Consider the following 17,209-nt stretch of genomic DNA (forward strand, 5'->3'; position numbering starts at 1 on the left):
AGTGACTTTTTCGTAGCAGGTTAGGAGACTGAGGTTAATGTCAAGAAGGGGGTTAAGGTTAGCGAAAATCACTTTGTATCGAAGGAGCATGAAAAGGGTATCCCACAGCAGCTGTAAACAACAGAGTTTCTAAACACAGAGGCGCAACATCGCAAGACTTCCGGGAACGCTTGTAAAACAACAAGCAGATCAGGTCAGGGTTTGGAGATTGAGAAGTGAACAATTCTTCCTTAGTTTTTAATTTTCTAGAAATATAAAAACACAACCTAGATTCGAGCAAATGTCTAAAGTAGTTGAACATGTTAATACTCCAATCTAATTTCTGTCAAAAATATATTTTATATCGACAGAGTGCATTTGATTATCCGGCCTTTACATGCACAGTTCGGCGAGAGACGACCGTTAGACCCGATAACGTATTCTGCGCATGAGTTTTGATAACCAACATCGCCTACAAACGTGATCGGGGATTTATATCGGAGAAGCAGTTTCTGCCTATCTTCCTACTGTACTCTCTTTGTGTGAACCTTTCCGGTAAATAAAAAAATTAAAAAAACGGCACAAGAACGAATGGGAGACGACAGACAATCACAAACAGGAACTGGTTTTTCCTATCGACATTTTGAGTAGGCCATGCTTATTTTCACGAGCTGTATAACGAGTAATGTTTGTGTAGCTACACAACACATTTCAGTTCATGAAGAATGAGACTTCGGTCTCGAAGTATTGCTGACCCTTCATCAGCACGGTTTAACGGTCGGTGGAACTCAAAGAGAAAGGCGAGGAACGTAACTCAAAAGGTAAGTCGAGAAACTTGTTTTGCCAAAATTGCTTGGCTTACTATGTGAACTTCGAATGCGTGTTACGCACTATCGTTGGCGAACAAACTACAGTAGCTAACTGGCATAGGAGCTTGATAGCTAACTGGTTTAACGTTAGCTAGCTAATGGTTGTCAATTGGTTATATCGTAAAGATTTATGAAAAACGAAGACCAAAAATAGAGTTAAGGTTATTAATACGGTTGGCAGTGTGGTTAAGGTTTATAGTCAGATTATTATGAGAGAGATTGTAGAAATAGGTAGGTTTAGTCTTTGGCTGTGGTAACTTGTGACGACCCCTAGCTATGTTTGTACAATTCGAAAAGTAAAACAATTGAGATGGTGCCAAGATGGCGGCTTGAACAGACGCTTTTTTTAACCGAGCTCCGTACAAAACTTCAGAAAGATTGTGAAAAAAAATAAACGTTTAGTCATTACTATTTTTATTTGTTCAAGATATAAGACATTTCCTGTGACTGGAATGATAATTGGATAATTTATTTCGGCATGTCCATGCAAAGTCGTGACAAAAGGCAGAAGTTAGCCGTTCTATTGCTAATCGACAAGAGAACGTGCTTATAGACAACTGCCATAACTACGCTTGGCCTATGGATAAAATCATGCTGTTGAAGATGACGAATTACCCTCTTTACCGGTGACTCCGTGCAAACCTCCACCCCCCAAAAAACCCAACATGAACTCTGACATCGTGGCTACCCTCTCCTTACTCATCAACTCCAGGTGTGACGCCATTGAGAAAATGGTAAAGACTGTGGAGTTTGCATGTGGTGACGTCTCACTGATCTGGAACAATACACAAGAAAATGGAACCTGAGACTCTACGGCTTGCCAGAAGTGGAGAATGAAGATGTGCGAGGAGAAGAGGAGAGGCTATCCGTATCTGCCAAGAAGTTTTGCCTGCAGAGAAGGACAAAGTTGGTGATACCATCAACGTTGTGCATCGCCTCGGCAAGAAGCAACAGCGAAACGATTCAAGACCTAGCGGTATCATCATCCTCTTCACTGCCAGATTCTACAGGGATGCTGTCTGGAAAGCTGTTAGGAAGAACGCCTTCCTTCAGAGCCATGATATGCGTTTCGCCGAGCATCTCAGCCCGGAGGACCTAGAAAGAAGGAACAAGTTGTGGCCAACGATCAATATAGCACGAAATGAGGGAAAGGCTGCTTACTTCGTCGGAGGACGAGGCTTCATCAACGGTTCAGAAATCTATATTCCTCCCTAAAATAATAATAATAATAATAATATATCCCATTTAGCAGACGCTTTTGTCCAAAGCGACTTACAAGTCGGCTGGGGCCACTACTTTTTACATATGGGTGGCCCCAGCGGGGCGGGAATCGAACCCACGACGCTTGGCGTTGCAAGCGCCATGCTCTACCGACTGAGCCACACATCTCACTAGAAGGAACAAGTTGATGGTTTCAGCCATGGTATTCTCATTTTCCTTATGTTGTTTACCTAACAAGCATCAGGTGACTATTTTTCAGGAATACTCAGGTATTTCAATTTATTGGATTGTTCGTGTATGACCAGAAGACCTAATTTTGTTTACAAACTTATGAAGAAGATTGAAAGCTGTATGTATTTTTTATGTATACCGTAACTAAGATACTGTTTTAAAGGGCATACAGGTCTGCTCTGACTTTACACAGTTATTGCTCTATTTAGTTATTAATACTTATTTCCAAAAAAGGTCTTAGGAACGTTTTATATGTGAAACATATTTTATTCAATTATTTTATGATCAGCTTTCATATGCACTTAAAATAGGAGGTAGCCTTTTATTTAAATTATTATTTGTTTTATTTCTCAGAATAGTTCCTGATTACACTAAAGAAGGTTTTTAGTCTCTCTTACTACAAGAACCCTTGGTTTGGTCTTGAACATAATTTTCAGTTGAATTTCAAAGCCAGATAACGTCTAGCTCAAAGGTTATGGAATAAGCTATTTTCACTTTAAATTGACTTAAATGGTGCAGATCTCTGTTTCTTGTCGTTTACGTTCACTGCTCCTATGTCTGACTCATCCTACTACAGTTTATACTTTTTATATAATCTTTGTTGTCTTTGTCTATAGTTTCTCTTAATGCTAGGGGGTTACGAAACAATGTGAAGCGCAAGACCTTGTTTTTATTTGCAATTTCAAACAGATTTTTAGCTTTTTTTCAAGAGTCTCACCCAATTTCGGCTGTTGCCAACTTACGGAAGTAACAGTGGGGCAACGACATTTGGCTTTCCCATGGATCTGAACGCTCTGCCAGTGTCACTACAATGAAAAATACCTTTGCTGGTAATATTCTACACTCGGAATGTGACCCCTTTGGTCACTTTATTTGTCTTGTGATCAGTTACAATGACATTACGCTCATTACTGTAAACTTCTACGGGTACAACACCAAACATGACCACTATTCTACACTCGGAATGATGAGTTGCTTGACTCAATAGAGAAATATATACTTCATTGGTTATCTAAATTTCCCAATTCGTTATTATTGATAGGAGGGGACTTAAAACCTCTTAGAGCTACCCCCCTACTTTTTTCAATTTCCACCTGAAGACATACTAGGCTACCCAGGGATTTGTTCTTAACTGACTTGCCTAGTTAAATAAAGGTAAAATGAATAAAAATAAACTGCCTGTAGCTCAGGCACAGAACCAAGGATATGCATATTCTTAGTACCATTTGAAAGAACACAAGTTTGTGTAAATGTGAATTGAATGTAGGAGAATATAACACAATAGATCTGGTTTAGATAATACAATGCTTTATTGTTGGACTAGTGACCGGAAGGTTGCAAGTTCAAATCCCCGAGCTGACAAGGTACAAATCTGTCGTTCTGTCCCTGAACAGGCAGTTAACCCACTGTTCTTAGGCCGTCATTGAAAATAAGAATTTGTTCTTAACTGACTTGCCTAGTTAAATAAAATAAATACAAAAATATTTGAAATGAACAAGACAAAACAACCATTCAGATAGGATGATGGGGTCAATTTCAGTGAAAAACATGAGTGCAAATATGCGCTTTACCAAAACAATGCTGTGCGCAACATGCTTTGCTCCTTCCGGTATGAATTGTCAATTGCGAATTAACCTCTTTACTCCGGATTTTACATGGGTTGGTCTTCCAACACATAAACATTACATATTGCCCTTTACCTCAGCTCATTGGCTACCTACCCAGCTAGATTTTCTAGACAATCAGTGGTCATTTTGTTAAAATACAGTCAATTAGCGAAACAGCGGGCAAATCATCGATGCACAATGTCATTACTTGTTGTCTTCAAATCGGTTTCTTTCAGTCAATACGTCCCGCGAAATGACCCATCAGGTTTGGTTGTGTTACAAACCAGTTGTAACACAACTAATAACACTAATACCAAACAAACCAGTTGATTGCAATGAAACCAAACATGACTGGACAAGTCACGTTTTGTGTGTATTTACCTCGAATGTGTCGTCAAATGGAATGAGACGGAATTCACGACACAATCGGTTCACAAAATGTTTCATGTTAGGCTATAAAAGTGGATTTTATCAAACAAAAGACCATTCATTGTGTAACACTGAGCATTGGGATTGCAAACAGAGGAAGATCGTCAAAGGTAAACCATTTATTTTATTGCAGTTTGTGATTTTGTTACGCCTGTGCCTGTTGAAATAAAAAAAAAAATAGTGGGGCTCTATCCTCAGATAATCGCATTGTATTCTTTTGCAGTAAATCCTTTTTTAAATCTGACAGCGCAGTTGGATTAGCAAGATTCTAGGCTTTCGAAACATGAGACACTTGTATTTTCATGAATGTTTAATATGACTATTTATGTAGCGATCACCGTATGGTGTCGAATTACATCCCGCTACCGGGTTCCGTGCGTAGAGGTTAACATTACAATAGATAATTCAACTGATAAATGGCCCACAGGTAGGCCAACCAATCAGAATTTGGGTTTAATACTTTTTATGGAAAAGTTTGATCTTACTGATATATGGAGAGAGAGAGGTTTCCGGCCGACAGATCATTCACTTGGAGTAACAAAACAGGTTCCAGACACTCCAGAATAGATTTTTGGATTATATCCAAATGTATTGATATTGAGTGTGTTACTACAAATATTTGTACTACTCCCCTCACAGACCATAGGGCTATTTACATTGATATCAACATATTTACCCCTGATACTAACCTTGGTAGAGCATCCTACTGGAAGCTAAATAGCTCATTATTAAATAATGATATAGTTAAATTTGAGGTGAAAGATCTGCTCTCACACTTTTGGGAAAGGGCTTGTGAAGAAAAATCTTACTGCAAGGAACTGGGAGCTCTTTAAATTTGAGGTGTTTAGAAAATATGGTAGTAATCTTGCTAAGACCATAACTTCCCTTATAATGAGTTAGGTTATTAACACTAATACCTAATCCTAAAAAAGAAGTGCTGCTCATTGATAACTGGCGTCCAATTTGTCTTCTTAATTAGCCTTACTACTTGCAAAAAGAATTAAAGAAGTCCTGGATGCAATCATTGATGAAACACAGTCTGGCTTCATGAGGAACAGACATATTTCTAACAATGTCAGACTAGTATTAGACATACTTGTCTACTCAGACCTAATAACTGAGGATAGCTTCATATTATTTTTTAGATTTTAATAAAGCATTTGACACAGTAGAGCATCGGTTTCTCTTCCACTCCCTTGAGAGACTTGGCTTTGGGGAATTTCTCTGTAAGGTTATTAAGACTCTATGCAAATGGTAACAGCTCTATCAAATTGAAATATGTCACTTCACCTAGATTTGAGTTAACTTGTTATGGCTGCAATCCCACTAAGTGTCATCAACAACCGCGGAATAGCATAGCGCTACATTCAATAAATATTACTATAAATATTTATATTCATGAAATCACAAGTGCAATATAGGAAAACACAGCTTAGCCTTTTGTTAATCCACCTGTCGTGTCAGATTTAGAAATTATGCTTTACAGCGAAAGCAATCCAAGCATTTGTAAGTTTATCGATCGCACGACAACCTTATGTACACTTAGCATTAAGTAGCCTGGTCACAAATCAGAAAAGTAATCGTATACCTTTGATCTTCAGATGTTTTCACTTGCGAGACTCAGTTATACAAATGTTCCTTTTTGTTCCATAAAGATGGTTTTTTTATATCCAAAATAACGCGGCAAACAGAGGTATGTTCAGAAATCCACAGGAAAGAGCGGTCACGACAACGCAGACAAATTCCAAATAGTTTCCATAATGTCCACAGAAACATGTGAAATGTTTTTTATAATCAATCCTCAGGTTGTTTTTAAAATATATAATCGATAATATATCAACTGCAATTGTCTTTAACAGTAGGAGAGGGAAAAGCAATACGTATCCAAACTCTGTTGCGCGAGCAAAACTCATGTGACCACTTGACGTGATGTTATCTTTCTGGCTCATTTTTCAAAATAAAAGCCTGAAACTATGTCTGAAGACTGACACCTTGAGGAAGCGATAGGAAAAGGAATCTGGTTCATATCCCTTTAAATCCAGCAAAGGGGAGGCTATGGAACATGGAGTTTTCAAAACAGAAGCCACTTCCTGCTTTGATTTTCCTCTGGGTTTCTCCTGCAATAACAGTTCTGGAATACCCACAGGCAATATTTTGACAGTTTTGGAAACTTTAGTGTTTTCTATCCAATACTAATAATAATATGCATATATTAGCAACTGAGACCGAGGAGCTGGCTGTTTACAATGGGCACCTTTTCATCCAAGCTAGTCAATACTGCCCCTGCAGCCATAAAAAGTTAGGACAACCTTGCCCAATTCCTCTCTCTCCGTACCTGTTTTTATTAATCACCAAACTTCTTGCAAATTCTTTAAATAATAGCTGGTAAAGAAATTATTATAAGCCAGCTGGCTGATACTACACTTTTTCTGAAAGACGTTAACCAAATTCCCATATCGATCAATGTGATACAATCCTTTTCCAAAGCATCTGGTCTATATCATAACATTAATAAATGTGAACTCATGGCTGTTAAAGATTGTGTGACACCTTCATATTATGGTATTCCAGTAAAAGAAGAACTTACATATTCAGGCATAGCCATTACAAAGGATCAGAAGTCTAGAGGCTTACTAATTTTTAACCCTCTTATTAAAAAACCCCAGAAGAAGCTAAATCAATGGCTACAGAAGGACTTATCTTTAAAAGGTAGAGTCCTAATAACCAAGGCCGACGGTATCTCTAGACTAACATATGGTGCTCTTATCTTTATATCGTGACAGTAAAATAAGAGACCAGATGCTTTTCAACTTTCTGTGGAGAAACCGTACCCATTACATTAGGAAAACTGTTGTAATGAACACTTATGAGAATGGTGGACTGAATTTTCTGGACTTTACTACTTTAAATAATACTTTTAAGACCAATTGGATAAAACAATTCCTAAGTAGACCCACTTCTATCTGGAATTTTATTTCTCATCATGTCTTCTCTACTTTTGGTGGCCTTAATTTCATGTTTTGCAATTATAATATTGACAAAGTTCCAGTGCAACTTTCTGCTTTTCATCGGCAGGTTTTCTTGTCATGGTCCTTAATTTATAAACACAATTTTTCTTCACACAGATATTATATATGGAATAATCGGGATATATTGTATAAAAATACTTCTTTGTTTTTAGAATATTGGTTCCGAAATAATATCCTATTGGTGAGCCAACTGGTAAATGCAGAGGGTCTTTTACTCAGTTATAAAGAATTCTTATCACTTTACAAGGTCCCTGTAACGCCTAAAGATTTTGCAATTGTTTTAGGTGCCATTCCCTCTGGTGTTGCTTTATTATTCAGGGATGTGTCATGACCTGACCCTAAGAGCCTACCTTCTGTTGACCCTGTTGACTCATCAGTAGGAAAGATTTGTTTCTCTTTTGGTCCATTCAACAACAGAGCGATACGAACCTTGTTTCAGTAGGATGCTGTATCTATACCTTATGTCATGCCTTATTGGAATGGATTTATTGAGAATATCTGTTGGAAACAAGTTTGGATGTTGCCACACACATACCTACTTGTTAACAAAATTAAGGAAGTTTCCTTTAAAATTATTCATAAATATTATCCTGCCAACCACTATATGAAGAAGTTTAAGGAAAACAAACTCAAATTGCTCCTTTTGTAATGACCACCCAGAAACAGTGTTGCATCTTTTTTGGCATTGTATGCATGTAAGAGAACTGTGGCAAGACATCAGTAGGTTTATAATTGAATACATTTATGAAGATTTTACACTTGTGGAGAGATATACTGTTTGGATTCTTTACATACAATAGAAATAAGCTGAAACATTTTTATTGTAATTAATTTAATTATTCTTTTTAAATTTCATATACACAAATGTAAATTTACAAACAGAAAACCACATTTTCGTACCCTACAAAAATAAATTGAACTGTATTTTAAGACGGTTAAATGCTCTACTAACAAAAAAGCTGTTAGAATTGTAAGTATATGTATGTCCCTTAATTAAGGTCCTTGTGTAATTGTAATGTGATATTGTACCTCCTAGCTTGTCCATTGTTTGTAATCTATGTATGCTTCTGTTCCCTCGTGTGCTTTATGTATTGATTTGTTTTTAATAAAATTAAAATAATAAAAAAGCTAGTTCCAGCTTGCTAATGTTAGCTACTAGCCATGCTAACATGCAATTACATTCCAAACCAAGTGTTTTGGTGCTGGTAAGCTACTATGTACATCCACAATGAAACCATGTCCTGTGTGTTTGGTAGTCGAGTGAGTGTTAGAGCAGTTTTCATTTGTAACTAGTGCTGTACTACCCACAAGGAAGGGTTTACGACTCGTTTGTGGCCCAAAAATGAGAAGTAAACTGAAGTCGGAACGGTTTGTCTGGTTGAAGCTAGCGTATTGGAGTATGGGGACCATGCTCACTTCAACTGTATGTGGTGCTCGTTTCACCCCGGAGGACTTTGATGGCTTAATATAACCAGTGGAAGGCAGGGTTGGGGAATGATATTCTGACAGAAACCAGGTTCTGTGCTTAGCGTGAATGTGAAGCCTGTAACCTATATCCTATTGGTTAGCTAGCTGCTTCTCCTTGGCTCTTTGACTTTGGTAGCTAAGTCAATCAGTAAGTCGATTTCTCTACTTTATCTGCATTTTTTGTGTTCTGTGGGTTCCTGCCTAGTTTTTCCAAATATATTTATAACTAATCCTGTCTCTGGTTGTTCTCTAGCTAGGCTAGGTGGCTAGCTAGGCTGGCTGGGCGGCTGGCATGCAGGCTGGTAGGGCTAACCTAATGCAGGCTAGTAGGGCTAAAATTAGCTGGCTTTGGTAGCTAACTTTGCTGTCAATCGGTAAGTCTCTGCTCTCTACGTCATTTAGCTGTAGGGGGGGCATTCCTTTTGATGAGAACTTTTGGCTACTTTTTCATACTGTTGTCTCAATTTATATTTTCTGTGTGTAGGATGAAAAGGTACAACAGCTATACGACCAGTCACTCTACTCTGATGATATCCCCACCTCTACAAAGCGCCCTCTTGTACAAGGGCGTGGGAGGAAACGGGTGGCAGCCCCAGACTATGAAGAAAGAGAAGGTACCTGTTAATTTTGGTGAATGCAATTGCTCTATTGACATATTTCAAAATGGCAATTCAATACTGACTGAATCATTCTGTATACATTTCTAGATCTGGACTTCAAGACCCCCGTTAATGTGCGCCATCACCGGGTGTTGTCGGAGCTAAACCCCTCCTTTCCCCTCAATTCCACTGTGCGAAATATCTACTCCCCCGTTGTCCGTTTCCTCACTCCTACCAAGGAAAGTAAGTATAGGCTCAAAATTGCATACTTCCACACAAGCGGTACCGGAGCGCCAAGTCGAGGACCAAAAGTGTTTTTATACTGCTGCTACTAGCTGTTTATTATCAATGCATAGTCACTACCCTCGCACATTGGCTCGGTACAGGTACCCCCTGTATATAGCCTCGTTGTTATGTAATTGTCTTGTTACTTTTGGATAATAATAAAAAAACACGTAAGAAAATATTTACTCAACTCGATTTCTTGAACTGCATTGTTAGTAAGCATTTTACGGTAAGGTACACCTGTTGTATTCAGTGCATGTGACAAAATTAGATTAGATTTATTAGGTAAGCATACGAGTGTGTGTTAGCTTTTGTATGCAGGTGGGATAGTCTGCCTGAAAGACCAGAGGCTAGTACATGGGTGTGCAGTTTTTCACAGCGTTCGGATAGAAATGTTTTGTGTAAAGCAGAATATACTTTCTTCGTCTTGGAGAATAGGTCATCATGATTTGGCACTTTCCGGGGTTCATTAGGTAGCCCTTTTTGTTTACAGAGAAACTGTCATTTGTCAGTTTCAAATTAACAAACTGCTGTATAGGCTAGCAAGGACGTGCATTGTTTATCAAACATGCATGTCATTCTGTGATTCTTGAGGCAAGAGTGGATGAGGTCAGCACAGTAACATCTTAATTGGTCTAGTCATATACCAGGGTGAATGAGTCCTATTCATTTTAATCAAGGCAGTTTTTTCCTATTCAGATGTGAGAACCCCCAGCAGTGGTGATGTGATGAGCCCAGAGCAGTGTGTGTTTAGCTATGGTTCCATTAGCCTTCTCGCTGGAGATGAGGACTGCAATGACACTTTCAGCCCGTGAGTTATGCCATTTTTCTATTGTGTTCTTGGTGCTGTGGAATACAATTATAGGGCTGCACTCTAGGGATGCACAATATATCGGTGAGCATATCGGAATCGGCTGATATTAGCTTAAAAATGACAAAAAAACGATTTCAAAGCTGATGTGAATAACGTAGGTAGATGACATCATGAAGAATACAGCGCTACACAGAACAAAAGCAGAAAAATACTAAGTGCACACTTCCAACAACTTAAGCTCAGGTTGAGCAGTCATTTGAAAGAGTAAGAATTTCAGCGAGACAACTCAGGAAAAATCCATTAACGGCAAAATAATGAAATTCATTATGCTACTTGCTATGGGCGTCACGACTGACATTTTGACCAGCGATGTTAGCCCATATGTGCATGCTGAGTCTGACAGCACAGTGGGTCGACGAGGATTACGTACTGAGGCCAGCCATATTCCATGCTCAAGAATGTGCTAGTTCTCTTACCGCTGCTGCCATTTCAATGGCATTTGAGAACATGTTTGAAACTTGGAAACATGAACACACTCCTATCACCAATCGCACTGACTTGAGAAATAAGCTAATTAACTGTGTCTGCAGCAGACGTGATACCCTCTGTCATGGCATTGAAACGCCTGCTCAACAAAACTGCCGACACAGACCGTGGGGTTAAAACTTACAAAAGTACTGAAGGCTGTGAACAAGCGATTCGGTGGTATTCTCTCTGAGCCTTTTTACTGTGTTGCCACCATGCTCGATGCTACGTACAAGGACCGCTACTTTGACGCAGACAAGAAGCAAAGTTTACGTGAAATGATACATACACAACTGGACAAGATGGAAATGGACACAGTGACAGTGCGCACCGGGGAAGAGAGGCCATAGACAGACAGCTGAAACTTCACTGCTTGACATGTATGATGAAATCCTGGTTGAGAATGAAACGACTGAACAAATGAACAATGAAACAGCAAGTAAGTGAAAGAAATAGGTTTTGATTGTTTTACTGGTAATTGGGGACATTTTGTAAATGGCAATAAAATAACTTTTTGGTGTGTGTGTGACCTTTATTTTAACTAGGCAAGACTGTTAAGAACAAATTCTTATTTACAATGACTGCCTTCCCGGGCCAAACCTGGACAACGCTGGGCCAATTGTGCGCCGCCCTATGGAACTCCCAATCACGGCCGGATGTGATATAGCCTGGATTCGAACCAGGGACTGTAGTGACGCCTCTTGAACTGAGAAGCAGTGCCTTAGACTGCTGCGTCCATGTGTGTGTTAACTATTTAACTGTACTCAAGTGCTTAAAATTGAAAATATTGGGTACCTGTATCAGAAAAAAAACATTGGTGCATCCCTTCTGCACGCCATAACATATATTATTAAATCCAATGTCTACTTGAGTTGAATCACCTATGGGGTTATTAAAATGCAGGATCAAAGAGTTACCAACTAACCACCAAAATGGTATCAAATAACTTACAAGTTAGCTGGCCAGCCTGACCAACTTAATAGTTCCTGCTTTGTGATGCACCTCTGAAATAATCCACTGCCCAGAATCGCTTTCCCATTGTCTGTGGTTCTGGCGGACTCATTCCCTTGTCCTGAAAGTATTTTGAATCTGTTGCATTGTTGTCTTTAGCTTCTCTTTCATGGAGAACATTCCATCCAAGTGCCAGCAATCCAAACCCTGCATAAGAGACATTCCACCGAAGACTAGGAGTACTCCCCAAGCTACGCTAGTTTTAGATCTGGTGAGTGTTGGTTTTAACTTGTTGAGTTCAGTGACTAAACAAAGCATTTACCTGATTTTATATGAATATTTATTTTATGTATTAAATCAAACACTGTGGTACCAATTGTTTGGAATTATTTCTGTGTTCTAGGATGAAACACTCATGTACAGCTCTCTGAATGTGATTGAGGATGCAGAGTACACCTTCCGCACATGTTTCCAGGACAATCCGTACAAGGTGAGTGAATCAACCAGTTCCTTCTAGACTTGTAACTACTGGGGTTTATTTTAATTTATTTTTTAGATAGAATGAATGCCTGTTTTATAATGACAGTAACAGAGAAGATTGTTATATCTCCTCTTAACTCAATAGGTCTACGTGATTCTACGACCACATGTGAAAGACTTTCTGGAAGCCATGACAAAACATTTTGAGGTATGCTTCTAGGCTTGATTGCAAAGTTCTTATGTGTGCTGTACATATATATATATATATTTTTTTGCAACATACTGAGCTTTTCATCCATTGTGGGGATTCTACTAAGCTACAGCGTATTTTGACTTTTTCCACATTTTGTTAGGTTTTTAGAATTTTTTGCAAATGTTTTTTTTAAAAACATACCTTATGTAAATAAGTATTCAAAACATTTGGTGTGAGATTTGAAATTGACCTCCGGTACATCCTGTTTCCATTGATCATCCTTAAGATGTAAATACAATGTGGAGTGTTAAATTCAATTGATTGGAAATGCTTTGGAAAGGCACACACCTGTCTATAAAGTCCTTCAGTTGACAGTGCATGTCAGAGCAAAAACCAAGCCATGCGGTCGAAGGAATTGTCAGTAGAGCTCCGAGACAAGATGCAATTCTGCAGCATTTTAAGGTCACAGTTGCCTCCATTCTTAAATGAAAACAGGTTTTGGTAGTTCCAACTCAATCGGGGGGGGAAGGACCTTGGTCAGGGAGGTGATCAAGAACCCGATGGTCACTCTAACAGAGCTCAAGAGTTCCTCTGTGGAGATGGGAGAACCTTCCAAAAGGACAACCAATCAGGCCTTTATGGTAGAGTGGCCAGATGGAAGCCACTCCTCAGTAAATGGCACATGACAGCCTGCTTGGACTTTGCCGAAAGGCACCTAAAGGATTCAGACCATGAGAAAAAAGATTCTCTGGTCTAATGAAACCAAGATTGAACTCTTTGGCCTGAATGCCAAGCGTCATGTCTGGAGGAAACCTTGCACCAGCCCTTCGGTGAAGAATGGTGTTGGCAGCATCATGCTGTGGCGATGTTTTTCAGCAGCAGGGACTGGAAGACTAGTCAGGATCAAGGAAAAGCTGAACAGAGCAATGTACAGGGAGATCCTTGATGAGAACCTGCTCCAGAGTGCTCAGGAAGTCATACTGGAGCAAAGGTTCACCTTCCAACAGGACAACAACACTAAGCACACAGCCAGTACAATGCAAGAGTGGCTTTGGGTAAATTCTCAGAATGTCCTCTGGAGAGACCTGAAAATAGCTGTGCAGCAATGCTCCCCATCCAACCTGACACAGCTTGAGAGGGTCTGCAGAAGAAAATGGGAGAAACTCCCCAAATACAGGTGTGCCAAGCTTGTAGTCATACCCAAGAAGACTCAAGACTGTAATCATTGCCAACGGTGCTTCAACAAAGTACTGAGTAAAGGGTCTGTGTACTTATGTAAATGTGATATCTGTTTATATATATATATATATGAAAAACCTGTTTTTACTTTGTCACTATTGTGTAGATTGATATGGGGGGAATAATATAATCAATTTTAGAATGTGGAGAAAGTCGAGGCGTCTGAACACCATCGTGTTCGTGAGAGTCGTCTTTCCATAGAGGGGTCATAATAGTTTGTAGGCCAAACTGTTTGGACACTACAGACGATTTTGTGAGGTGACCAATTTTCGGGATGTCTCATGGTCTGGCAAACACCACTGTAGCTCTTTCACCACGTGTTGGATTGAGATGCATTCAATGTAACAAAAAAAACATCTGGTTTAATTAAACTGATAGGGTATTGTATAGGGATTTTTGTATTATGCTAATTGATTTTTTGCAGGGGCATGGACCAACTCAAGGGGGTTAAGGACATTTAATTAAATATATCAAATGTGTTTGTTTCAGATGTTTGTTTATACATCTGCGAAGAAAGAATATGCAGATAAAATCCTGGACATCTTGGACCCAAAGAGGAGGCTTTTTCGGTATGAGAATTTAACATTGTGACTTGTGTTCTTGTCTTATTTTAGCCATACTTGTTTTGCTGTATTGTTTTAGAGATATTGCAGCTGCAGAGTTTTGTTTACCAGAGACAGGCTGACAATATCATCTGATTTGAACGATTTGAGGACCATATTTCAGTTGCTATTTGGATGTACTTGAAATGTGCATTTAATATCCTTTTTTATTTTTTTTTCCTTTTATAGACACCGTTTGTATCAACAGAACTGTACCTGTGTTCTGGGGCACTATGTCAAGGACTTGGGTGTACTTGAGAGGGACCTTGCTAAGACAGTGGTTTTGGACAACGCTCCACACACGTACCCCTACCATGTACATTTGCTGTGATGTTGTTATTCACTTAATTATAAAATGATTTGTTGTTTTTTTGGGTGCAGAGTGGTTTTAATAAACTTAACTTCCTACTTTTATTTCTGCAGCTGATGAATGTGCTTCCCATCAAAAGCTGGTCTGGAAATGACGATGACAAAGAACTTCAGAAGCTCATCCCGTGTCTTGAGAGACTGTCAGGAGCAGTAAGTTGACAATGATTTGGTATCCCACCTCACAGGGCATAAGTATTTTTATTTTGGGTATTGTCTTTTTTTAAAGAAATCTTTACATTTCCATAATTTGCTACCTATACTGAACAACAATATTAACCCAACATGTAAAGTGTTGGTCTCATGTTTCATGAAATAATACATTTTCCATATGTACAAAAAGCTTATTTATTTACATCCCTGTTAGTGAGCATTTCTCCTTTTGATAGGATAATCCATCTCCTGGACAGGTGTGGCATATCAAGAAGCTGATTAAACAGCATGATCATTACACAGGTGCACCTTGTGCTGGGGACACTAAAAGGCCACTCTAAAATGTGCAATTTTGTCACAACACAATGCCACAGATGTCTCAAGTTTTGAAGGAGCGTGCAATTGGCATGCTGACTGCATCAATGTCTGCCAGAGCTGTTGCCATAGAATTGAATGTTCATTGCTCTACCATAAGCCGTCTCCAACGTATTTTGAGAGAATATGGTATTAAGTCCAACCGCAAACCACGTGTAACCAGGCTAGCCCCAGATCTCCATTTGGCTTCTTCAGCTGTGCGATTGTCTGAGACCAGCCACCTGGACAGTTGATGAAAATTAGGAATATTTCTGTCTGTTGGGGGGGAAACTCATTCTGATTGACTGAGCCTATGCCCATCCATGGCTGCACCCCTGCCCAGTCATGTAAAATCCATAGATTAGGGCCTAATGAATATATTTCAATTGAATGATTTCTATGTATAAACTCAGTAGGATTGTTGAAATTGTTTCATGTTGCATTTATTTATGTTCAGTATACTTGTCAAACTGGATTTATTCCTAGAAGACCAAACAAACGTCACATGCTACAGAGCTCTAATTCGGGAAGTGGATATACAATGGGATCCTTGTGAAAAACATGTTCCCTTGGGTGTAGAGAAAGCAGAGGAACAAACCTTGAGTCAATCTCTAAACACTTAGCCAGTCTTCTACAAAATACCACAAGTCAAACTTGTCTTATGTTTGGAAATGTCGTTCAAGACCGCTTGTATTCCACAAGAAACATCACCAGCAATTGACCTACCAAAGAAATAGTTTATGTTTACTAATTTGAAATCACAATTTTTCTGTAGGATGATTTCCGGGAAGTACTGAAGAGGAGGACGGACCACTTTCACAGATTGCTCTCTGAGGATTGAGAAAAGGCTTCTGATCATCCTTATCCTGGAATGTGTTTAATTGTGAACATGAACTGGAGCTTTGTACTATCCTTGCCCTTCTGTATGATCCCTGAATGACCAGTAGGTTACTGATGTAGTGTGTTAATTTCAAACATGTACAGTTGGGATACGTTTCCACACAATATCACTCTGCAGAGCAAAACATTCCTAATAGTTAGAAAAAAACAAAACCACTTGAAATAGCAACTTCAAATGTTTATACTTAATCATGCTAATTTATTGACAGAAAATAGTTTAAAAGTGATCTACATATTGTCACTAAAATAATCAGTATGTATCACCTCAACAACAGCCAGAGCAGTTTCTGTAACTAACGAACAACTTAAACCATAATGGTATTTTTCAGCTTTTATTTGAGATGTCATTATTTAGTTTTCTGTTTGGATAATTCTGGGAATCTTTACGCGCATATCGTCTCCCTTTGAGTGCCTTTTTTTAGTAGGTCTACACTGCAGAAATGTCACGCATCTACGCCAAAAATATTACGTTCATGGTTAGCCTATTTGATTTTTTTTTTTGTTACTAATCTGTGAAATGTATATTTATATGGAATTCTGACAATGTATTGACCTGGAAATATTAATTTTAAGAACTAACTTGTCAAACTTGAACATATCCCCATCCCTCCTTTCAACGGACGGTCTTGCCAAAGCTACTGTGAAATTCTATTCCGTTTCCCCACCACATGCGGTTAGAACCCAAAGACAGCTATTGTTGGTTTCCCTATTCTCTTACCTTAAGTTTCAACATACTTCACAAATCGGTCGGTCAGGGGTTGGCACATGGTCACTTTTCTGTCGACACAAAAGTCTGGGTAGGTTCATTTCAGACTGTCTTGGAAACCTACATGCTTGCAAATAAAAAAATTAAGTTGAAGTAACTGATTTGTTTTTAAATCTCTGGGTGGACCGGTGTGCATTACATAATGTTTTT

At 38.8% G+C, this 17,209-nt stretch overlaps 1 protein-coding gene across 1 annotated transcript; it reads left to right on the forward strand.

The window, feature by feature from the left end:
* The first annotated feature begins 193 nt into the window (after positions 1 to 193).
* Positions 194 to 17,152, forward strand: LOC135512663 (CTD small phosphatase-like protein 3). Its single transcript, XM_064934912.1, has 11 exons — positions 194 to 800; positions 9,317 to 9,446; positions 9,540 to 9,674; positions 10,416 to 10,527; positions 12,166 to 12,277; positions 12,410 to 12,496; positions 12,632 to 12,694; positions 14,408 to 14,487; positions 14,710 to 14,836; positions 14,944 to 15,039; positions 16,169 to 17,152. Exons 1-11 carry the CDS (start codon positions 705 to 707, stop codon positions 16,232 to 16,234), a joined length of 1,104 nt encoding a protein of 367 aa, XP_064790984.1. The 5' UTR covers positions 194 to 704; the 3' UTR covers positions 16,235 to 17,152.
* Positions 17,153 to 17,209: the final 57 nt, after the last annotated feature.

This window comes from Oncorhynchus masou, chromosome 24, assembly GCF_036934945.1.
Source record: "Oncorhynchus masou masou isolate Uvic2021 chromosome 24, UVic_Omas_1.1, whole genome shotgun sequence".
Classification (NCBI taxonomy): domain Eukaryota; kingdom Metazoa; phylum Chordata; class Actinopteri; order Salmoniformes; family Salmonidae; genus Oncorhynchus; species Oncorhynchus masou.

Coding starts and splice junctions, on each gene's coding strand:
- LOC135512663 (XM_064934912.1), top strand. CDS start 705: ATGAGACTTCGGTCTCGAAGTATTGCTGACCCTTCATCAGCACGGTTT. Junction 12,497..12,631: donor TCCAGGACAATCCGTACAAG/GTGAGTGAATCA, acceptor TTAACTCAATAG/GTCTACGTGATTCTACGACC. Junction 15,040..16,168: donor TTGAGAGACTGTCAGGAGCA/GTAAGTTGACAA, acceptor ATTTTTCTGTAG/GATGATTTCCGGGAAGTACT.